At 39.3% G+C, this 25,894-nt stretch overlaps 1 protein-coding gene and 1 long non-coding RNA gene across 6 annotated transcripts in view; both read right to left on the reverse strand.

Annotated features, from left to right (window-relative positions):
- Positions 1-3,377: 3,377 nt before the first annotated feature.
- LOC125709149 (uncharacterized) overlaps positions 3,378-25,894 on the reverse strand; it is a 40,746-nt gene continuing 18,229 nt past the window's right edge. For 4 of the 5 annotated variants that reach the window (XR_007382627.1, XR_007382625.1, XR_007382626.1 and 1 more), the window contains 3 exons: positions 21,262-21,385; positions 19,419-19,529; positions 3,378-4,497 (listed from right to left, as the gene is read on the reverse strand). This is a non-coding gene — a long non-coding RNA (uncharacterized LOC125709149). The remainder of the gene's footprint in view (positions 4,498-19,418; positions 19,530-21,261; positions 21,386-25,894) is intronic. The other variant, XR_007382629.1, reaches the window with a different exon arrangement.
- sox2 (SRY-box transcription factor 2) lies at positions 21,887-25,292 on the reverse strand. The gene has a single exon (XM_048977300.1). The coding sequence runs from the start codon at positions 23,608-23,610 to the stop codon at positions 22,663-22,665; it is 948 nt and encodes a 315-aa protein (XP_048833257.1). The 5' UTR covers positions 23,611-25,292; the 3' UTR covers positions 21,887-22,662.

Genomic DNA, 25,894 nt, shown 5'->3' on the forward strand with positions numbered 1-25,894 from the left:
TGATCCAAATGTCACATTCCTTTAAATTGTCAGAAGAGAAATAAATGGCTGAAACATTAGAATATTCAACATCAACTTAAGAAGAAAGAAGTGGACGGGTCCCAGTGTTCCGGAAAGAAATTACAGATAACAGCTGGCACATTGACGTAGTTTTGAATATGTAAACCTGTATATCACCAGAAGCCTCACTCTTCCACTTTGTCCCCATAGATACTTCTGTTAATTCTACACTGGGCCTTAATTGAGTCTTTAAAATTAGATTAATTTATATTCAAATTGTGAGTTGTCCTTAAACCACTATAGTAATAAAAGATTCATTATTTCCAATGAAGATAGTGTGATATTCCCCTCTGCCATTTGTCATCTCCATTTTGTGCTAAAGGCCAGCTTAACTCTCCGAAATTCAGAAGCAATCTCGGTATTTAATATTAAAAAATTGCCTGTATAATGGCTTTCTAATTAGTATACAATTTACAAAATATTGAAAAGACTGTTAAAGCCTATTTTATGCTGCCATCAAAAACCTCTGTTTATCAGTGGACAACTGAGAGACTTTCTTGTAAAAAATGCTGAACAATAGAACCATAAATGACCGAGCGAAATTTACACATGAAGAAAACGTACAGTATCATTGGGATTGACCCAGCTCCCTCAGTGCACAAGTCGATCCAGCACAAGAGACTCAAGAGCCGATCGATGGCCCACACAGGGCTGAATTTAGAGGGGTGGGGGCCCTGGGCTAAGTCATTATTGGGGTTCTACCTACAGAATAAAATGCTGCTGTAGCAACCAGGAAAAAATTGCTCCCCCCCCTACAGTTTGGTGCCCTGGGGTACAGCCCATGTTAGTAATGCCTCAGTCCAGCCTAGGGCCCTCAGGCACCATTCAGCTCTGCCGTCGGCCTCCAGATGCACGGGAAATGGAGCAGGATACCTGTAATTCCTGTGGCAGATCTGGGCTCAAGTCCTGTGAGCAGAGGCGGAGCCAAAGGGGGGGCAATTGCCACCTCTAACAGAGCCCGTGCCACCCCGCAGTGCCACCCTGCTGGAAATGGTAAACATTAAAATACGCCAATGAGGAGATCGGGCAAAGATTTGAGCGGAAAACGGTAATTTCCGAGTGCCCCTGAACGCATCCCGACGCAGCAGCACCTTGTGCTGCCACGTCATTGGCTAAAAGCTCTGGCAGTGGCACGCGTTCATACATGATCCAAAACACACCCGCGGTACTGATAACAGCAGGAGTTAAGCAGGTATTTATAACATATTACACTGTATTACCTTCCTAATGAGAGGCGGTCACACACTTGCAGTGCATAAAAAACAGCAACACTGAAAGCGTTGCGCACTGTCTGCTCCACGTCTCGTTTAAATTAGCCGCGAGCCCTGCTCCTGCTGATACGGATCGTCTTTTACACAGCGTCTTTGTACGTATGTATGTTTTAGTGCGCATGCTGAATTATAGTGTTGTTTTATTAATTTAGCAAAGCTAGCCCTGGCTGGACGTCTGTGTGGTAAGTGTATATGTGGAGAACCAGTTAGTTTTCTACTGCATGTAAGCAAGCTATGCATGTCATATTGAAGCTTTGAATCGACTTCACTATACTGTAATGTGAGGGTTTAATTAGCTGCCTAGATTTATTAATTTAATTAATCTATTTTAATTTAGTAATAGCTAGCTACATGAAATAAAAAGAAAACTTTTGCAAATACCACCAGGGGAATGCAGGTCAGTTCTGGTGGTATTGATAAATCTTGCTGTTTGCAATTTAGATAGAATTTAGAATTAGTTTTTAGTCCTGCGTTCTGAGCTTTAAATTTACATGTGCACTGCTCTTGTTTGGTCATTCGTGCAATTTTGCTTCTTGTTTGGTCATAGTTTAGTCTAGGTTTAGTCTGGGGTTAATCCAGTTTAAGTTCATGTTTGGTCCTGGATTAGATTAGTCTTGGTCTTTATGATTGGTGTTTGTGATTTTGTAAATGTTTGTTGTGTTTATTCAACAAACATTTGCAAACCCATTGTTTATTATGAGCGTATACGAGAAAAATATTCTTTCCTTCATTTAAATATAATTAGCAAGTGAAAGCAATGAACCTGCGACATGAGTTGGCAGAATGGTTTGTGATGAAGTGTAACTAAGCATGTGGAACAGAATGACTACGACCCTACAGAAGGATAATGACGCCTTATGTAATAATAATGATAATTAATGCTTGTAATAAATCAGAAGAAGCAATATGATTTGTAAACTGCATTTAATAACAAAAAAATGCAGATGATCTTAAATCATTCTTTCTTCACTGTCTTCTTTCTGTCATCTAGGTGAAAAAAAACACTTCATTTTTACATCGATTTTTATTACTCTGACAATTCAATACAATTGGCAATTCAAAGATAAAAATTACAGTAACATATTTTGAGCGATATGTATGGGTATGATGAGGTAAACAAACACAGACTCATCCCATAGCCGATGCATTGCTTTTAAATGATGGAATTACATATAATCTAATAATAAAGAGGCATGGTCTGTAAATCTTCTGCAATTTAAGAGGGTGACTGTATAATCATAAGTATTCCAGAGGCAGGCTAGTCATTGGCAAGTTGAAAAGTCTGGGCCTCAAAGAAAGAAGAGCCTTGTCTGGGCTCAAAGCTGCAGCTGGCCCTGGGCATTTGCTTGGGACAGGTCAGCCCTGAATGAGAGCTGCTGTTTTACAGTATGTCACAATGACATGACTCCTCTCCAAGTTCAGCACAGATCTGACTGAGCCACTGACAAGCCCCCGACCACCCTTATTCTTCACAGTAAGGGCAGCATAAAGGGATGCTGTTGAGCCCGGCAGAGCGGACAAAGTCGCCCCTTCAGAGGCCGACCATGCCATCGCTAGTTGTGTTCTTTGGCACATTGAGGCATTGAAACATGGGTTGCTCACCAACTTTGAATTCTATAAAAATTGTGATATAACAGACCTTATGAAAGACTCAGATTGGGTTAGGATGAACAAAGGAATGTTTGCTAGAGCCATGGTGGACCATAGCAAGTCTGAACTCCAGCTATTTCGCAAGGTAGACTAAACTCCCAAAGCAGTTAGAAGATGGATGGATGGTCCAATTAATCACTCAGTCCCATTTCTCATTTTTAGACCACACATTTAAAAATAATTTAAATATTCCTTAGAATCCAAAATATGACTGGCATTCAATCAGTGTACCATATACTACCATATACACAGTAAGCATCTGTATGGCTGGATGAATGGAATGGAAAAGCAATGATATAGTGTATCAGTTTGTAAACACAGCGGCACCACACAATAAACAGCATGAAATGAAATATCCGCCTAATGTTCCACAAATAAATGAAAAGATACATCAAGTTCTTTGTGATTGTTTATTATAAATATTAACTTTTAAAAGTGGACCTCTTGCCTGGTCATACAAATTATTCAAATTCACGTGCAAAGATGCTTAGTCAGCATGAAAGGTCTTAGAACTTGGCCAATAGGTGTGGAGGCTCGTGCTTCTCTGCAACAAGAGAATACAATGAAAATCATATTTTACATTGACAACAGCAATTATTTAAATAAAGCCCACCTGAGACAATGCGCTGAACAGCTTTTTAAGTACTCAACAATTCAAGTCTTTGAATGGGAATAATATTCAAAACCTGCATACTGCTCTGCTAACCTCGACAGTATAGATTTGCATGAGTTGTGCATGCCTGGGAATCACTCATCAATTCAAATGAGCTGTCCTGGCCCACTCTGAATGACCCCTTGGTCTGTGACTGTCAGTGATATTGGTGGTGGGGAGAATGAAGGGGCGGGATTCAGGGGCCAAACGTGTAACCATCATCCCAGCATGAGAAATGTGCAGGTCCTCCAGTTGTGTCCTGTTTAGCGGGGCACCCTGGTGATGATACTCACAGAAATTGCTAGCAAGAAAAACAACCCTGTCTAGAGCACTGTGTCAGCCCAGGTTAGGAAAGAAATTGCTAACATTGAGGGGCAGCAGTTGGCGGCTGCATAATGTCCAACTCCCAGAAGCATATGCATACGTTCAGACTGCAGAACAAAACAAAAGGATTATGGGAAATAAATGGCGTGTACAATGTGGGCTGTAGGCATCCTCCGTCAACAAAAAAAAAAAGGGCATGGAGGAAACAGCACATACCATGCAGCGATCGCCACGCACAGGCTGCTCCTAAGGGCAATGCTCTCATTTCCGGCAGAGTGGAGCACAAACGACGGGTTTCCGTCAGGTGGCGAAGCCTGGCGGCATCCGACTTCTGGCCCTGGTTGGGGCCCACCAGTGCATCATGGGAGTCCCCGGTGGGCAGCACCCCAGTCCAGGTGTAAGAAGAGGAGCAGCCGGTCTGGGAGTTTGCCTCTTTGCATGCTACCATGACATCTGCTGGTGCTGTACCCACACAGCTCTGTCACACGCCTGCACTGTCAGGATACACGCCATCTCAGCTGCACGTGGCACTCCCGGTACCTGGGGTAGTGAGGTGACAAAAGCCAGAAAGGTTTCTGTACAAGATATCATCTTTTATGGACCGCCATCAGTCCTGGTGCTTCGGGAAAACCGGTCACATCTTTAAAGTGTGCACAAGCAGCCTGGATCGGAAACCAGTTACAGATGAATGTTTAACTTACATTTAATGCCCAAAATTGCCACCAAAAATGATAACGTAACCAGTCACCAAGGGCCACTGTAAATGAATACAGCAATAGCAAATGTAAGGGTCACCCTTGTTTAACGCCTGTCATAACCGCTTCATTTGCTTTTCATGAGCTTTATGAGTAGCATGCATAGCTAAGCCCAGACATCTTTATTAAACCCAATTCCTGATGTTTTCAAACTGAAATTATATGTCTGCCCAGCCAGAATAATCCAAGATGGTCTCAGAACAGGACTAACTCATTACGACAGGGCCAATGAGTCTTGTGTAAAAATACTTTGCACTGTACCATCCTTAAATACTCCAAAGCTATTAAGTTAACATAATAAAATGAAACAATAATCTACTGGATGGAGGATAAAGTCAATGGCCAACTGGGAGTCTCTCTATCGCAAATGAGAAGTATTGCTTGTTTTTAGTCTTCTGCCTTTTCATTTAAATCATATGTAGCAAATCTATATGCAAAGCTATTAATTAAAGTATTCATGTGATAGCCAGGATAGTTACGGATATTATCCGACACCTGTCAATGTCCGTCTGTGCATGCGACATTAAAACCTCTCGTACCCGAGGTACATAGGGTCTCAGCGAGGGTAGTGATAAGGCATATAATCAATTTAAATACACCAATTCCTCATTTGGTTTTTAAATCACCGGTTTTGTGTTTAGTTAGCATAAAATTATTAAGTCTGAATATTAACCTGGTTCCTATACCTCCTACCAAGGTTAGTTAGACAATTTCCCCACAGAGGGATCAATAAAGTATCAATTATTATTATACATATGCCAGGTTTCAGGCAGTCCCAAGGTTACAAACTAGATCTGTTTCCTAAATTTGTCTTTAAGTCAGATTTGTAGGTAATTCAGAACAATATAAATACCGCATATGAATATGATAGTAATAATACAGTAATAATAGATAACTACATACAGTACTATACCGTACGACGAGCCTCTGAACCCACGCAATGTATTCATGAGCGTCTCAAAGTTGTGCGTGCTTTCGTTATTACGAACCATTGTATTTAACATGAATTTTTAAGGTAACAGACTTTATGGCAGACAGTTAGTAAGTACGAGTTGTCTGTAAGTTGGATGTTTTTAATGGACTGCCTGTACTTCTTTCTACCTTATCCTGTCCTATTTTCTTGTTTACATTTGCCTTTGTTTTGTTGGTGAGAATATACAATAATGTTATGTTTACTTTGACAGCAGTTCTCTAGCCCGTGATACTAATAGCAAATTTCTTAGTATTTCCGAATAAATCCTGGTAGGATTTTGATGATAAAGGTAATTGTGTGCTCCCCAAGCACCGTGTATCACTGTTTAGTCACTAGTTTTAAAACATTTTGGTCTATGTTCTTGATGTCATAGGAAACACTCAGAACTAATAATGCCACAGAAAAATCCTCTGACTTCACACCTGACTGATAAAATAACATTGCTACTACACCATGTTTGCACCATGTTTGTACCATGTTAGTACCATGTTACCTCCACAAGCACAGTTAAAGTCATGGCTCTGTGTGTGTGGAGTTTGGGTCCTGTATGGGTGTATGGGTCCTGAATATCCAGAATCTAGCTTCTAGGCACCTAATGTACTAAGAGTGCAGCCTATAGATGAACTGTCACGCAACATGTGCAACAGGTAGGTCTTAAGATCTGTAGGTAATATTCCCTGCGGATGTTTCATTATTTAGTGTTCCTACACACTTTCCATGTTTATTTTTCACGCTTTTCCAGACTAAGCATAAATGTTATGGGGGGGTTGGCACCAACGATTTGGTAAATCACCCCCCCCATCTCACCCTGACCAGGATATTAGCCATTGGCACCTACTGCCCACCAATTCACCCATGTTGGGAATTTCGAACAGCTTTACACAGACTGCATTTTGCTTTCTGTTAACATCTGGGATCTTTAGCCAACCAGTTACAACATTTGGAATTTCCCAGCCAGGCCTGCATTAATTAAGCGTGCCCCCCCATAGACACACCCCCACACCTTGATTTGGGACGTCGCTCTTCCTTGTGCACTCTATGCACATTCTGTCGCAGACGACCAGCTCACATCACATCAGTTTTATCAAAAGCTGCGAAGGCTTTAATAAGTAAATTCAATACATAGTAGGCCAGTTTGTTGTACTAGTCTACCAAAATATTTCCAGAATTATTTCCTTTTTCCATAGTTAAAACATCAAAATCAAATTCCATACTGTTCTACACTGCGTAGGAACCCTGAATATTGTCATAAACCAAAATATTAAAACATGCTAAGTAAAATGTTTGCTGTACTGTAAAATGTATCTCAGAACATATATGGAAATATACCTACAGTTTCTGCTAACAAATATAATGTGAGAACATAAATCAATTGGACATCCCACATGACATTGTACTGCTCTGAGTGAGCTGTATAAGTGCCCCCACAGCAACAGGCATGCCAGCCCACAGAGAAGCTGAGCCCCATCTGCCTTCGGCTCTAATGTCCGGCGGCATTCCCCACCACTTTTGGTTCGCCTTGCTGTGAAAAGAGGGCAGTGTTCAGCCCAGACCGGGCCCCCGTAATACGCAAACGCCACGCATTCGGCACCTGCCTTTGTTGCCGGTTTGCTGACATCACGCTGTGCCGATGGATGAAAACCCAGGGCCCCCAGAAGCAGCAGCTTTAAAACAATGCCTGTGTGACATGCACGAGGAGTGCCAGCTCGCTAAAATTACCCTGTTAGTCAGGGGGAACCACCGAGTTCCACTGCCCGATTCAAAAGGCAGTAGGCGGTGTGGCTCGGCGGCTGTGGACAGGGCATGTTAAACCTGTATTAAGTGGATCTGGCACTTTGCTTGTTAGAGGATTCCAACAGCTCTGCTCCAGCCAGAAGAAAACCAAACTGAACCGCCGGATAGCATGACTGCTCACATTCCACCATCAGGGGCATTTACTGAGAAACAGACTGACATCAATACCAGCACCTTGGTTACAGAACCAACGCTTAACGTAATGTCTACCTTTTGCTAAGGCGCGGACGTCCATGTCTCAGGTTTTATAATACACAGGATTTTATAATTCCACAGAATCTGCTGGAAGATTTCCATTCCTCTGACTTAATGTTTGATCTAGTTTTGGAGTCTTTATGCATAGGGGATGGTCTTTTTGTACATTTAATCTGAGGATGTTTATGTAACATCACTAAGTCAAGTTCTGTCCTTATCAATTTTAAGAAATCAATCTGCTATCAAATTTGAATGTCACTAATGAATAATGAGCATGGAAATGATTGCGCAAAACTCTGACAGAGGCTGAAATTGCTGTTCTTGGTCAGCGTGACTGGCTCTGTGCAGAAAATCAGGCCTCTTAACAGCGGCAGTATACACACGTGTTTCGGGTCTCTCCACATAGTGACAGTCAGCCAACAATGCGATGTGTGGCGCTGCGTTCTCGCTTGTGTGGAATTCATCTGCCCCTCAGACTGCATGACAAATGCATGAAACAAGGGTGGCGAAGAGATCCTGTCTATGACACGAATGTTTTCAATTGAAATTCAAGCCTGGCCACACCTGTGCCCAGAGGGCATCACAGTCACATCTAGCAGCTACACTGAAGCCAGTACACAGCTTTCATACTAGTACCAAACAAACTATCGCTCATTTGACACCTTCAGCATAGAGCAAGCAGAACTACAGCTGACTGTATTCTAAAGTAGACCAGGATGTGCCAGACCATCATTTCAAGTACCTGAAGACCTCTGTCTCTGTATATTTGGGCCCCATTTAAATCATCTTTAGCAACAGAGAAAGCAATTTTCAGACATTTGAAAGGTTGAAGTTGTCTATAAACTGAGTATTTATTTCTATAAAGTGATTTCTTTTTTAAATTATTCATATCTGTAGTGGTTTGTGAATCATTCTAAGATACCAATTATTGAAAATAATTTCTCTGAACAACATTTTGGCTCAACATAATCACCTGTCAATTTAAAGGGCCGTGGAAAGTACCAACTAAATACTGTTTATCTCTGTTATTCCTACTTTGGATATGAAGTAGGGAGACTGTCCTTTGGCTGTGGTGTGAACATACCTGTCACAAGAAGGGGCACCATTACACGCGTATGAACAGACTTTCAAAAAAATAACCAGTGGAAAATGTCACAATTACGTCAGAAGAAGTTAAATTACTTTCATGTGTTTCTGCAACAATGTTTAATAGGAAGTGGATACTTATAAATGTGGGACGTACATGTTATTCTTCAAATGAGCAGCGTTATGATTCATTCAGGGTCAGTAAATGATCTGTATGAGGCACCCAGAACACAGTAACCATGTGACAGCACAGAACCATTAGCTGCTCCCACTGTTTCATTTGCTCTTCCTTCCTTCCTTCCTTCCTTCCTTCCTTCCTTCCTTCCTTCCTTCCTCACTCTTTGGTTTTCCAGTATCATGTATCATTGATAATATATACATAGGTTTCACTTATAAGTTCACTTACAGTCATCGTAAACGTTTGGATTATTATACGAAACATCGAATCGAATCTCAGATATACATTAAATAAATTCTAAAGAGCAGACAGACACTTTAAACGTTGTGGTTTAGCCTGGAAAAGTAATCAAACCTATCTGCTCCAGGTTTTGCGAATGTAATTAAGAATAATCAAAAAGCTATTTTTATCTGTAAATCATTTAAATTAGTCATCCAGTTATAATTCTATTTTGCAAATTAGGACAGGATTAATAACAACAATACAAGTATACATGTATAAAAATGATCTAGTAAAGCTTAGAGAATTAGAAGTGGAACTGAACATCTCAGATTGGAAATTATTTGAGTCAATAACTGCTATGACTTTAATCAATTAAAATATACAGAACAGTTGCAGGTTAAGATAATAAATAGTTATTTGCTACATAGTTTTTGGTCCCATATGAGTCTGCTAACGCTAGATCACTAAAATACAAATATTTGTAGGAAAAGATCGAGAGCACATTTATTGCATTTTGTGGCTTACTTCACAGTTTAATTTCATCTGTAATGTTTTATGCAAAACATGTAACTGAGAGAACACTGGTCATGTTCAATGTATTTAGTCTGTCCTTGTCTTACAACATCAGGACTGATGACAGCACAACCATGTCAGCACTGTGTTGGATCACACACTGAACGCTTAGACAGCTCTCGCTCTCTCTCTCTCTCTCTCTCTCTCTCTTTCTCTCACCGCTTCTCTCTCTCCCTCTCAGATCACACTGAGACTCCTTTTAACAACTCAGTTGAAATTACATACTTTCATCTCCCATGAAAACTTCACACTAATCTTGTCCAGTGCTGAATAATGTCTGTTCACGAGTGCTGCTTGGGGAAATGCGAAAACATGAGGAATTTATAAATATCTAACGATAAGAAATGCTGCGGGAAGATGACGTCCCACCTACATGTGCACTTCTCGAACAGCGAACGCTCTCAAGACCGCTGTTCCAAGGCTGCAAATGCATTCACTAACCATCTTCCTTGCCATTGAAAACTTTTAATAAGGTTTTAATGACCACTTCTAACACATACCCTTCCCCTCCCATCCCCACCCTCACAACGCTGAGTGGAAATGTGTCATTGGCAGCTAAATCCTCACCCAGGTTGTCAAGCGTGCCTCTCCTAGACAGGGTCCCAGGATTAAAATCGATTTCGCAAGCCACCAGGAAAGACCTGGCTGCAAACTGACGCCAAAAATTTATATCAGAGGGAGAGGCCAACAACCCAGCACTCAGCTGGGGTAGCTCTCCCATAACACGCCTGGCGCTCACCCAGGGTAGCTCTCCCACAACACACTCGACGCTTCGACAGGGTAGCTCTCCCATAACATGCCCGGCGCTCGCCCGGGGTAGATCTCCCACAACACGCCCGGCTCTTGCCCGGGGTAGCTCTCCCACAACACACCCGGCGTTTGCCCAGAGTAGCTGCCCCACAACACACCCGGCGTCTGGCAGGGTAGCTCTCCCATAACATGCCCGGCGCTCGCCCGGGGTAGCTCTCCCATAACACGCCTAGCTCTTGCCCGGGGTAGTTCTCCCACAACATGCCCGGCTCTTGCCCGGGGTAGCTCTCCCATAACACGCCCGGCTCTTGCCCAGGGTATGTCTCCCATAACACGCCCGGCTCTTGCCCGGGGTAGTTCTCCCACAACATGCCCGGCTCTTGCCCGGGGTAGCTCTCCCATAACATGCCCAGCTCTTGCCCGGGGTATGTCTCCCACAACACGCCCGGCGCTCGCCCCGGGGTAGCTCTCCCATAACACGCCCGGCTCTTGCCCGGGGTAGGTCTCCCATAACACGCCCGGCTCTTGCCCGGGGTAGATCTCCCACAACATGCCCGGCTCTTGCCCGGGGTAGGTCTCCCATAACATGCCCGGCTCTTGCCCGGGGTAGCTCTCCCATAACACGCCCGGCTCTTGCCCGGGGTAGATCTCCCACAACATGCCCGGCTCTTGCCCGGGGTAGATCTCCCACAACATGCCCGGCTCTTGCCCGGGGTAGCTCTCCCATAACACGCCCGGCAATCGCCCGGGATAGCCCTCCCACAACAGACCAGGTTCTCTGGTACAGGCAGAGGCCAGAGCTGTTGACCCCACAAGCTGACCTCTTCAAACTTCAGTTGTTGTAACTGAATTGTTCTGGCAGTTTCGACAGTGACTAGGCACCCCAAGCTCATCCTGCTTACTGATAAAATAAGGGTAGCATATTCCTGGTAATTTACTGAGTAATAATGAAATGGCTGTATCTCTTATGTTCCTGAACATCCTGTTATGAATATATTTAGAAAACAATTGCAGGATCTACTGCTATACATTCACATGTGTCACTTGATTTATGAAATCAAACTACCACACATCATAGATTTGTTCTCTTTTTACTAGAGATGGCTAAATATGAACTGTTTTGGAAAGAAGTCTAAACTTGGCAGGTTTTCATCATTTTCTCTCTCTGCTAAGTTCCTGCTTACAGACTAAATTGTCACAGTTGGTTTCACTGTTCCAGGACACTGTACATAAAAAACTTTAAGGTTTTACTTCTCCATTTGCCTTTCTGTAACCTGCGAGAACCTGTTTCTGCACAAGGTGGCGGTCATAACATTCAAAAAAGCTTTAATAAAACTTTTCAATGTAACAATACGAATTCTATCAGGTAAAAGGCCTTTATATGAAGAAAATTAATGTTTAAATAAATATGTTAATATGGAATATTTCGTGGCTAATTGTCTTAACCTCTTGTATATGCCTTAAATCCTACAAGAGGTTCAAACCGCTCTATCTTGCTTCACAGTACAACTGAAGAGTTCAAAGAAGTCCTAACTAATTATGTATGTGACCCTAATCTTTCTGATTAATTATATATTATATAAGAGAAAAAAAAACTACCTGTTATCACCTGTATGTCAATGCAGAATATAAACTGCATAGATAATATTAGTTAGGCAGTAAGGTATATCTAACTATAGTTATAATGACTGATTTTGTTAGATATACCTCACAGATTTTCTAACTAACTGCAACGTTCTATCACGGAGAAAGTAGTAAATATGCAGGTTTCGATCATCTGGTATGAAGAAACGCCCATACACTCCGAACAATTATCCGGTACAGAATACGGTTAAAGAACATTCTCATTGAATATGATCGCTATCAGCCGATGAGTCGAGCTGTTAGATAAATTATCCAGAAGCTTCAGCTTGTGTGAATATGCTTTCACTTCGATGTATAGATTAAAGTAAAGGAACTTATTAAAATGCGCTGTAAAAAAACTAGCTATATTGACTGCGTCGTCAAGTGATTCATCTGAATGTCGCTGAAGAACGAGTCAAAAGGAGTCATATTGTGATTTTCTATTCACTTTTCAGTGGGCTCCAGATCTTCTTCTTGGTTTGCCATAGAATGATAGATGTAGTGGCATCACCTAGGCCTGGTTATACATTTTAACTAAACATCTCGCTAGCTTTCGATATCCAAAAATGTTTTTTTCAACAACTAATCGGTCCTTGAAAGAACAGAGAAAGCAACCGAGTAAGATTTTTTGCAATCAACTAACGCCTTAAACTGAATAAGCTTTTTGATAATCCTGAAGTCATTTTCAGGACCTAAGGGATACCAGATAGGCTACACGATGCAATGTTTTATAGATATCAGGCGTCCATTTTTTATCACACATTTCACGCTTTGGATATCTGAGAAGAACTGATATCTGAATTGTACACGATGTATTGCTTATATTATAAACACCTGTATCAGCATTACTTCTCAAAATAATAAAAATATAAAAATTTTAAATGATTCTTCCGAAGACATTGGCCTAATCATTTAATTAGATTGCTCGCGCATCACAATGCATCTAAAATGTAAAAACTCACACGAAAGACAACGTTGCAGACTTGTTTGAAACAACAGTAGTTTTTAAATGTTATTTGTTTTGTTTTGTTTTTTTTAAAAAAAAAAGAAAATATTATAAATTGTGCGTGAATTGTCAATTTTGTGCACCGGTCTGCTTAGAATAATGCAGGATTTTTTCACTCTGACAGCGAAATCCCATCCTGCTATTTGCTTCTCTTTTCTGAAGTAGCTGTCATTTCACAGAGGGGACACAATGACGCGCTCAGGAGTGACAGAGCTCTGATCTCCACGATGGGGAGATAGCCACCTGGTTAAAATGGCTCGCTTGTTCCCTCCGGTCACTTGATCGGCGTGTGAACTCCTCTTATTTACAATCGAAAGCGGTGACCGGGGCTGCACTGATTGCCATACCTCCAACCGCTCTGAATCTCCAAGCTCTAAATTACAATAAACCTGCCACAGGTGCAAGTCGGCGATCACGTACTTTTACCCTCTTTTTTAACTCAGGACAAATCGATAATCCTCCATCATCATCATCATCATCATCATAATCATGATTATTATTATTATTATTGCCATTATTATTATTGCAAACAACGACATTGTGGTATGTCTCAGTATCTGCGATTAAGACTGAACTGTATGCAAACCGGAATCTAACATATGGTTAACAGTCGTTAGAAAAACATTGTGCGCATCAAAACAATAAAGCTAATTAACAAATCAACTTTTATTTAATCTTTAAATTGCAGCATTAAAATTTAATTCTGCTAATCACTTGCCGAGTGAAAAAAAAACGTTTATTATGCTTCAAAATATGACATGAAACGCAGTGCATTGCAGCATCCCTATATATATATATATATACACACATACCATGTTGTGCTTTCATCTGTTTATATTGTGTTGTATTGTACATAACATATTGCTTACCATCTAATCCACTCTTCTCGTGAAAATGCTACAGATGGCCCTTGGCAATATTTTTAAAGGGGAAAAAAGAAAATCTACATCCACATTCCAGCAAGGTCTTTGTCTGGGTAGCAAAAGAAGCCCATTCAGTTTTAGACCTATGGACCACACTTGAGAATTAATTAGGCTGATGAAATCCGTAGAAATGTATGGATTCAACATAATCGAGTTTCCAGTTTTGGCTGTTGCGAAAGAATAGGCTACCAAGTGGATGGACAGAATTTACTGTTGGAGTTCAGTCATGCGTGTAATTGAGTATATTTAACACAACTATTTTAAATGATCTATGATTAAGAATGTGCTCATTTAATTTCTAATACTTTCTACTTTTATCATTCAAGTGTGTTTAATCATGGAAATTCTTTCGAGAACTTGTTTTTGAACGATTCCATAGCAAATTGTTGGTAACGGAGAATCGCAGGCGTCCCGATTAGGCCTAAATCGTTCGGGTCCCCCAAAAGAAATGGTATTACCGAGTCGTTAAACGGGCCCGTCGCGACGTCACCCGATAAATCTTTGTTAATGAAGTGGCCCTTGAGAAGTCTCACCTTACAAATTTAATTCGGTGAAGATCATGCAGTACACCGACAAATGCGATCCATCGTTTGAAACTCAAGCTGCATTTTTTATTTAGAAAAAAAATAACCGATCCAATTGTATTTACGATACTTATAGGAATAAATTATTTAACTGAGTTGTTTTAGGCGTTTGGGCCCAGTTTTTTCCCTTGGATTAGCTTGGACCCCTGTGACTGAGAAGGAGAAATAAAAAATAGAATAGCTAATATTTTCATTTTAAAACATCGGAACGCGTTTTTAATTTAACGTAGCTGATCAACTAAACCAATGAATTTCGATTTTCAGTAGGCCTAATTATTTTGCAGTTAATCTACCTCATAATGATACAATAGTAACCGAAGGCCAGTTTTGTGTACGGCTGTTTTAAGATATTTTGCTCGTTTAATAAAGCCATTATAAAATATAATAAAATGGAGAAATAAATTTGACATGCCACAGACTATTATCGTGTTCCATCTTCAAATCGAAGATGTATATCTTTTGAGATCTAAGGCAAATCAGATGGTAATACCGTCATTAAGAAAGAAGTTCAGATATGCAACTGAAGCCTGAAATTGGGAGGAAAATTGGGAGAACAATAGACTCCTGTTGGAGAAGTTTGATGGCAGCAAGCGCAGAGAGAGAGAGACAGAGAGGGAGGGGAGGAGAGAGCAGTTCATACCGCGTATGACGGGAATATATTCAATATATAAACATATATGTTCATATACCATATAATATAACATAACATTTTTCATATATATATTGACATGAACAAAATTTTCATTGATCTACCTCAGTAATTCGTTGTCATTATATGGAAAGTATGGACATTCACGAAGTGTTTAAATGACGCAAAAACGTCATTTAAATTATAATTTCTTGTTAACTTATTTAATTATTTTTAAATCTCACTTGCGTTTTCTAATTTATCCTGCTTGCACGCAAACGTGATCATATTGTTAAAGTTACATAAAAAATAAATCAAACGGGACACATCGTGCCATTTTTACACGCCGGATCTTAAAAAGCATTCCCTCGGGGAGCGATTGCCAGAAAATACAACCGAGGCTGTTCGTCACGGCCCGTGTTCAACCGATTTAAAGCGCACTGATCAAACGAGCCTTTTTGTCTACTACATTGGGATGGCAAAGTTACAACAATTCACACGCGGGGATAATACGAGGGCATTCCTTCCGTCATTTAGATAAGAAATTATTTATTTTTAAAAAAGAACATATATACATAATATAATTTTAAACCACGCTTAAGCCCTTGTTTCTTTTGATGAGGTAATAACTTTTTGTTAGCGGGATAAATCTAGGAAATACAACTTAAGAAACACTGTACGATTAAAGACAAAACAATAAAGGTTATAAAGCAAGTAGACTGAATACTGGTTTGTATAATTCATGCTGTTGAAAAATACGTGACATTACGCATTATTAATGTGCCACAGTTATATCTGGATAATAATCGTGTACATTATGGTATGTAGGCCAAAACTTTCAAGATGGAATGCATCGCTTTCCTTTTTCTGTGTAGGATGGCGTAGAACGCACCGTAATTCTGTAAATGTGTTTAGTCATCTCTACATACATGTTTCCACGGGAGATAAACAGGCACTGAGTCCAAGGATATTTTTCAGTATTAAATAATGTGAGACGCAGCAGCACACCCCCCCCCCCCCCCCCACCCCCGCCTTCCCCGTGCCCGGCTTCCCTGCCTCTTTCACCTCTCTGGCTGAGTCCATGGGCTATTAAAGGTCGAGTTTGTCCTGCACCGTTGTGAACTGCTGACTGCAGCTTGCCATCAAAGCCTATATTGTTCTAACCATAGGGTGGGCTATTAACTGGGGAAACAGGAAAAGTAGCACAGCCTCTTTTCACGAGCAAATTCTGTAGCCATGGGCCTACAATAAATAACCAAATCAATAAAATAAGTATTCCTAACTTACTATCACATTAACATCAAATACGGCGCAAAGTATTAAGTACGCTGTAAGGCCTTTATTAGTGGTCACTTGTTGCTAGGTGTCATTTTTGCTGTTTTATTGCGAGGGCAACAATATCTTAGAATAAATAGTTTACTCTCCGAAAGCTGCTGAAATTATTTCCTATATAAACCTGAGTTTTATTATTTCGTATTTACTACGGTGTTTAGCTTTGGGGTATAACACTTACAAGTGCGGATATATGTACTTTTGTAAATACATCTATTTATTTATTTATTTATTGTTTGTTTGTGTGTTTATAAGAGCCTTATTCTTAATCAGTTATAAATCACGTGCGATAAGTCCTCCGTTGTCAAGCAAAATAAGTTATAAGTAAGAGATTTTAAGGTGTTGCTGGGACGCTGCATCCCATGGTTGCGGACCCGCTATGACCGAGGGGGCAGCGCGCATCTGCCTATCTTTGATGTTCACTCACTGCAGCCAACTTCTGAAATCTCCACAATTAGGTTTGTATTGTTCCCCCCTTAAAAAACACTGCATGCAAAGAAAAGGCCTTCACTGTCGGAGCCAATCCAACGAAGCGTTTGACGTTATTAAATAATAAAGAGATGGCGATTTACATTGTTGTCTGGAAAAAAAGGGCCAATTATCCGCTGTTATATTGCTATTAAGAACGTATTAACTCGAATTTGTTATAAAACAATGTGTTTATATTTGAGTTTAAGTTGATGATATCAGGTGCAATGTTCGCATGCTTTGCCATTAAATAAACATTCCCTAAAGCCATGTATTGTGTATAAAGGCGAATGAGTAACATTTACCGGTGTCATTCCAACATGTAGTCTATAAATTTAAAAGGGAAATAATTGAAAGGCTTTTGTTGTGATATGCCATAATTTAATGTTTTATTTTTAAGTAGACAGAACACTCCTTTGTTTAATTATATATTAATAAGTTTTCAGTGAATTCGCTGAAGAGTCCAAAAGTTAAATTCTGTCAGCGTGGGAAGCGCACAAAATCACGTTGGCAAAATTTAAAGTTTGTAGACATCTAATTTGGTCGCAATTTATGTTTTGATGGTTTCATTTTACACCTTGTACGTAACTATCTATATACCAGTCTACGCATCTTAAGAATTCTGCATGTTTTCGACTATTTAAGGTGTAAAATCTGTACTTTCCGTCTATTATTTAAATCGTACATTAAACACATAATGTATAAATCCTACTTAAAAAAAAAACGGTGTTTTGTTGGGCAAACGTAGGCTATGCGGTCACCACTCCAAATGAGTTACGCGAGAAGGACAGCCAGGGCTCCCATTCCGCAATCTCAGAAAAAATAACAACGATTAGTTAAAAAAAGTTTTAACTGCTATAATACTTTAAAAATATTTGGTGCATTATATGTCGACCCGCTGTGCGCTATTTCCTCCCATCCAGCCACTCTGCAGCAGTGATAACAATGACAAACCTAATGATGGTGGCGATGAGAAGGGAGACGAAGAGGGCACATTAGCGGAGCTCCGGAGAAATTCAGACTAGTACTTGTGTGATTTGTGAAGCACTAAAATGCACTCAGTGAGGCCTGGGCGAGGGGAAAAAAAGTCTGAGAAGCGCAGAGTTTATGCCATGCTGGCTGACAGTGTGTGGTCTATTGAAGAGAATGCGCATTTTGGCCGAGCGGAGAGACCCCCATCCCCCCGCTTTCCTGCACCTGCACTGGATCAGGGAGCGACTGGCATTCACCCCATGAGAGACTGTTAAAATAGACGACATCTCTGACAGTTTTCAATTCAACACATCTCACAATGTTGCACGCCTGCCCTCCGTAACTCCCCCATCCGAAAAAGAAAAAAATAAACTATGAAGAACAAGTCATTATTTATAAAAACGTTTTCCCTGTTTTGCATGTCATTAACCCGAATATCCAATTGTTTAGAGGTTTTTAAAAATGCTTAATTTAAAAACCTTAAAGAATAAGTAAAGTATTTCTGCTGCTGTAAGTAGATGGGAAATGAATGACACTCAAACTCATGTTCGACAAACACGTCATATACGCAGAATAGCTGCTACCAATTTGTTTTGTTATATTATGGAACTCATATTTTAAATTAATACAAAATATTAAATTATTTAACCAGTAATATACATAAAATACAACTTTTTTGAGGCACGTGCTCGTTCGTCTGTAATGAGGCAAAAACTGGAAGATTACTGGTCTAAACTTCATTTTAAACGTTAGCCCCGTGTCGTTATTATAATGTACAACATACTGTCCCCGAAATGTTTGCGAAACAGGGAAATGAAGCTAAAATAAAATACATTCATAATTTACAGACAGATTACGTCATGCTCCTCATTAGCATATAGTAAATCTGGTTGCGGATGATAAGCTTCTCAGGCTGAGTTTGCGTTTGTTCACCACACCAATTACGTCTTTTTCCCCAAGTCCTAGGACAAAATTCAACCAAATAAAAAACCAAGCAATATTAAATGTTTTACTCATCGCAGCACGTGCTTTCACTTCCTAATAATTTAACATCTTTAAAAATGTACACAAAATATATACAAGTAAAACGAGCTAACAGCATCATGCAAGATAAAATTAACCGGCAACAGAGCAATTAAAATAAAATAATAAACAGCAATTAGAGAGTCTAAAATGATTGTCAGACGGTATTTGTCTCAGCTATTGATGGGAAACTACGCGCGCTTCAAAAGGCGCAGTGCACTCAATGAAGATCCATAACTTGTTATCGATGACGACTGTGGCATTAAAAGCACTCGCTGTGCGATATCATAAGGGCAATTTTTTGTATAAATAGAAATAAATACGCGACAAAATTATTAATTGTTATTTATTAACGAGAGAACTAATATACGCTTACCACCTGTTGCTGCTCACATTAGTCTTAAAATGTCACCACCCTTCCAATGTGTGCTGCCGCAATATACTTTCCACGTTCCTGCACTCTGGTCTTCTCAGTTTTATCCTGATCCTGTTGCATAGAGAATGATATATCGAATTACAAAATTCAATATTTCTGGTGCAACACAGAAAACACAAAAACGCAGGTCTATGACTTGAGTACACAGTGCAAAACTACGATTATTCAAACAAATGTCACTGATGTACACATTTCCATTATTTACAGTAACATCTGAGCAGTGTACCGAGAGCCGAAGCACACAACTAACGGGCTGAACGCAAACCTGACGATGCATTTTCAGTTTCTTCTCGTAATGGCTATGAATGAGGATCGCGTCGCTACTGCAGGACAGCCTTCTATGCGCGTCGGGGGCAACGCCATGTTTTCTCGGACGACTTTGCAAGTCACAAAACCTCAGTGGGTGTCCAGTGCACTTCCTATAAAGTTGAAGACTACAGAAGTTTAGTTATAATTTTAGACCGCTTTATATGTTTTAAAGAAAGTGCCAATACCTGTAATAAATACTCCCACTCGCCATTATGCATAAAAATTAAATAATATAATAAACATAATAAAAAAAAAATTCCCCGGCGTCTACCATATTTATACTCACACTTTAATTATTTACGAAAATAGCAGCGTTAAAAAAAATATATGTGAGTCAGAGCTGTAGTTTTCATATACTATAGTTAATTTAAACATGTTATATCTATTTTTTTTCTAAATGAATCAAAATAAATATGATACTCTAAACGTATGCAAGTAAGCATTTTTATAAATAGTACTAACAGGGTAAAGCGCAGCAAATCCTATAAAATATATGCAGTATTCGATCATTAAAGTTACTAGTTCAAGAAACATGTTCCGCTATTACAACCCGGTCCACTAGTTGTATAAATAATTAATTGAACCACTGCTCCCTGACCCTTTGAAAGTCCAGCAGGGACACGTTTGTAGAAATAATACTTGGGAATGAGCCCTCGTCAAATATTCATTTAGCGGTTAATGCGAGCCCTTCTCCCCTGAGATGCAGTGTAATAGCAGCTTCCCAGGCCTGGCAGGGAACTCTGCTAATCTACGTCTGCAGTTCAGCTAAACATTTTAATACCCTTCACTTTTTAAATGTTATTTATTATTGTTGTTGTTTTAACTCATTATCTTTTTTAAACGGGCAACAAAACGGTATGACCTTATCGTAATTAAATTTTAAGATAATACATGGGACTATTTATGCAGATACGTTACTGAAAAGGTGTTCTAATATAATACTATTATTGAAGATGTGATTTAAAATTATAAATACGAGCTAATGCTAATACGAAAATGTCTTGTTTCGGGCTTGTTTTTAAATGGATATAGCGGTTACTGAGAAATCAGTCTTTGGAAAAGGCTTGACACTCCTTAAAGCTAAATATATTCGGCATATAAGTAACATAATGACATATCTTTCTAAAATTAAATAATTTGAAATGAACTGCAAATTAATTTTAAATGATCGAAGGCCTAATATAGCGCTTTAATGCAGCGGTGTTTGTTATATTGCCAGAGGCGCTTATATAATAACATGTGATGTACTGCTATGCTCTATTTTTTTTAATGATTTGCGTTTATTTACACATTTTCTTATCAAACCACGTGAAACCCCAATTATTTATCAGGTCTAAAAAGTCTACTGTTTTAATACAATAAAATATGTATTATATTACACAATATCGCGCAGTTTCCGAAGTGGACAAATCCATTAAGTATTGAGAGACAAAAAAGAGAAACAGCGTTTTTTAAAATAGCAAATGAAAACTACCTTGATGAAAATCGTCGCTATATTTGGCGTCCTATCTCTGCCGTTCAGGAAAACGAACACAGGCACCAAAGTTTTGAGCTGTAGAGGGTTCCCCGCACATCCTTTAACGCGATGCTTGCGTTCACTAAAAAGACAGAAATGTCGTTACATTTAGTACAAGCAGAGCGTCATATTTTTCTCTAAAATATACGTTTAATTTCTTGTGGGATACAGCCAACATATCCCATACTTACTTGAAAGCAATGCAAAGTGCATGTTTTCCATGTCCCTATTTCTGATTTACCTAATGTGACATTAAAAGAGATTATTACATTTTACTTTTACATGTAATTATTAAATAAGGAAGGTTTCTGCAGAATCTACTTTAGATGAAGAATAAAATTAGACACAGCTGATACACTACGCGATATATAATACGAAAAAGTAATAAAAATTCTAAACAAGACGACAAGACATTTTAAAAGACAGAAACATACACACATGCATAATGGAGAATCCTTTATGCGGTTTCAACATTATAAGACTCCTTTCATTTGTAATTTAAAACGCATGGAGGGTGAGTGACAGTCGCGGAAAACCTAGAATGATAAACAAAATCAAAACTCGAACAAATTTCAATATCAAAATTTCAAAAATTTATTAATTTCAAACTGCATATTGAAAAAAAACGTAGGCTGAAAATGTAACTGTTATTATGATATTATTAGTTCAAATATATACAAGAAGTGACGGCAACTGTTCTAAATACAGGCCAAATATTAAAATACAACTATGAAAATGGAAAAAAAACTTAAAATATCACAGTAAATATACAGAAATATTACAAACCATGAGAAAATAACACAAACTTCATATCTTTAACAGATGAAAAGTGGGACACAAAATTATAAATTAACAATTGTTTAACCTTCACGAAAAAAAAGGTATTTTCGTATTCTTACTGTGAACAAAATTGAAACGATTTAGCACTAATTACTTCCAAGAAGAAACATTTTACCTGATTTATATCAGCTCTTTTCTTTTAACGTTTTGCAATATCATAACCAAATCCAGCTCATATGTATTTCGCTTTTTTGCAGAATTGTTAAAAAGACTGTCTAGAGTGTACAAACATTACATTTTGATTGAGTTTATTTGATAAATACTGTACAAAACTTGATTGCAATAATAAAACACTTGATTGAATGAGATTCTCACTCTTTAAAATCCAGTTCACTTTTGGGGAAAAAAAAGAAAGAAAAAAACGTCTTGCGAAGTTCCTACCGTTCCTCTATAACTTTTCCTTTAAAAAAAGAACAGAAAAAGAAAAAAAGTTCGTTCCTTGAGTCCTATACAATTTCTCCCCCAAACGAGCTGTACAAAAATAGTTCACAGAAGTTCAGTTAGAATAAAAAGGCGCATTTACATATGTGATAACGGGAGTGTGCCATTAATTGTAGTGCCAGGTACAGGTGCGCTCTGATAATGTTGGGACATATGAAGTCTGGTTTGGGTCGTTTGTTCTGGTACTTCAGCACCTGGGAGGTACATACTGATCATGTCCCGAAGGTCTCCGGTCTGACATGGAGCAGCCCTTGAGTGAGCCGGCGAAGAGACTACGGGTGGACTGGAACTGGACTCTGACTTGACTACCGAACCCATAGAGCCCAGAGTCATCCCGGGAGCGCTCTGCTGGGAGTAGGACATGCTATACGTGGGCGATCCGTTCATATAGCTCTGTGAGCTGGTCATTGAGTTATACTGAAGAGCGCTCATATCGTACCGGTGCATGGGCTGCATCTGTGCCGCATTGTGCGCGTTTAAGCCAGGATGTTGCGGGTAGCCAAGCTGCTCCTGCATCATACCATAGCCGCCGTTGGTCCAGCCATTCATATGCGCATAGCTGTCCATCCTCTGATTGACCCCTGTGCCTAAGCCAGCCCCAACACCCACCCCGGCGCTCATCGCATTACCGCCCGGCGCGAGAAGCCCACCTTGCAGGGTGTATTTGTCCTTCTTCATTAGCGTCTTGGTTTTCCGCCTAGGTCTGTATTTGTAATCCGGGTGTTCCTTCATATGTAGCGCTCGGAGACGCTTTGCTTCGTCGATAAAAGGTCGCTTTTCGCTCTCCGATAGAAGTTTCCACTCGGCCCCGAGTCGCTTACTAATTTCCGAATTGTGCATTTTAGGGTTTTCCTGCGCCATTTTTCTCCTTTGCCCCCTAGACCAAACCATGAAGGCGTTCATTGGTCTCTTTACTCTGTCCGGACTGTTTTTCTGGTTGTTTCCAGATGAATTAGAGTTCCCCGTTCCCCCAGAATTTGGCTGGGGTGCGGGCGGTTTGAGTTCGGTTTCCATCATGTTGTACATTGAAACTGATCTTGTTTTAACCTGCTACACCAAAGAAGAAGTCCAAACCAAAGGTAATTGATACCTTGTGGGATTTCTGTAACTTTACTCAAATAGTAAACGACTTTGCTGCGTTCACCCAAAGCGAATCCTGTTTTGAATCCTGATGTGCCCAGAAACTTCTCTCTTGGTCTTTTAAGAATCAACAAACTACTTTTTTTCCCTCTTCGGCAGAGCCTTGACAACTCCTGATACTTTTTGAACAAGTTAATAGACAACCATTCATGTGATGAGGGCTGTCAGGGAATAAATGGGTTTTACCTGACCAATCACAGAGCGACTGTTCCCTCGACCAGGATTCTGTGTTATATTAGCATAAAGGGGCGGGGTTACCGCTGCTCAGTAGCGCTACAGCGGGCCAGAAGCTACTCTCAAATCACCCAATAGAAACTTCATATTTAGTATTAAAGCAGGTGCTAAAGCGAAAATATTTGACTACAGTGTCTCACTTGGAGTGCTTCCAACTCAAAATAATAGGAATATGCGTTCCCGAGACTTTTACTTTGCTTACATTCATTTTGGTATGTATACAAGGAACAGTTTTACAATGTTAGATTCAAGAAGAGTGATTTACAAAAGTTTATCTGTACTATAGCTGCATTTGAACCAAGGATTTCTCTTTTTGCCGAAAACCCGTATCGAATGTAAAATATTAGGTAAATGTAAAATTTTTTCATTTGATATATTTTTGATTGAGTAGTGTAGGGTATTTAAATTTAATGGCCATAAAAACTTTTCCATACCTCACTTTCTGTCCTTCTCATTTTTAAACGAATCAAACTACCATAAAAGAACTTATTCTCTAATTAGACAGGGTTAAATATATTATGACTGCAGATTATCTAAAATGAAAAAAAAACTAGATTTCAAAGTTCAACCAATAAACATACAAAATGAACGTGCACGTTTTGAACTAAATGCACCTCTGATAACCTAGTAACAATTAATCATATGATAACCCTATAGATTTATGCATAAACAACTTTTTCATTATTAAATGATGGGAAAATGCACAAGACATTAAAGGAGTTAAATTAAATGACTCAGAAATATTAACTTTCCAACCATAAAGTTGTTGGTAGTTACTGCACCGGATCACATTAAAGTAAAAGTAACCTACCCTCTTTCGCTTTCATGATCGCTGCTGCCAGATTATTACACGCAAAAAGTACAGTATGTATTTTCTCAGCCTTCACTGATGGGTTTAAAGTAAAACTAAAAATGAGGTGCATCAACAAAACAGAAGATATATACATTAACCATCAAGCTACAACCGATAAATGGTAAGTTAAATAAATATATATTAACGTACACGTGGATGTAAAACAGAATATTTTTGTTTGAATAAATGGGTCTTTTGGAAACCAAATGCATGCAGCAACTCGCTTAGGCAAAGTAAACACGTATGCGTCATGTGCGAGATCAGTGCAGATAAGCGAATGTGCACATACATTCAAAGGTGACGAAGTTAGCCAGCGCTGAACCCGACCACTTTGATGTGTACCAATAGCACCGTCTAGTGGTCAAACTGATTTATATGAGCTATTTTTAATTTATTTTATAACAGATTCCGAACACATTGGTGCGTTTATGATCGTTAAATCAAACCTTGTCGTGTTAATAAGCGATAAACGAGTGCACTATACGGAAAAGATCGCTATCTGCATTATTTAAAATCATATTATATAATTTTTAATGTAAAATGACAAAATCTTTTTTTTTTTCGACACGATGCTGTAACATTTCTTTAAAAGTTATGTTAGATTGAAGTTTCTTACATAAATAATAGTTAAATGCATACCTAGATCTGCACTGAAGGCCCTTCCTTCCTAAGTGACTGCACTACAGGCCCACAGTACCGACGTGTAATTGCGTCCAGGCATCTGCATCTGAGTTCTTCTCCACTCCTAATTTGCTTATGGAAATGCAGGAGAGCCGCGGGGAGCCCTGTACACTCTTGGAGAACATCCTCGTTAACTGGAATTTCTCAGCATTGCTAATTACTGCCGACCGCCACTGTTTGAGGAAACACAATTTAACTACTTACGCGAATATTATTATTATTATTATTATTATTAATAATAATAACAATAATAATAATAAATGAAGAAGTAGAAGAAGCTACAGGCGCTTCTAAAAAACAGACTACAAGCAAGACATTCCCTTAACCAAAGCGGATTCCACATTATTCAACACTAACTAACATCTGGCAAAACATAAAAGTAAAAAACACAACCGTTTCGTT

This window comes from Brienomyrus brachyistius, chromosome 15, assembly GCF_023856365.1.
Source record: "Brienomyrus brachyistius isolate T26 chromosome 15, BBRACH_0.4, whole genome shotgun sequence".
Lineage (NCBI taxonomy): Eukaryota > Metazoa > Chordata > Actinopteri > Osteoglossiformes > Mormyridae > Brienomyrus > Brienomyrus brachyistius.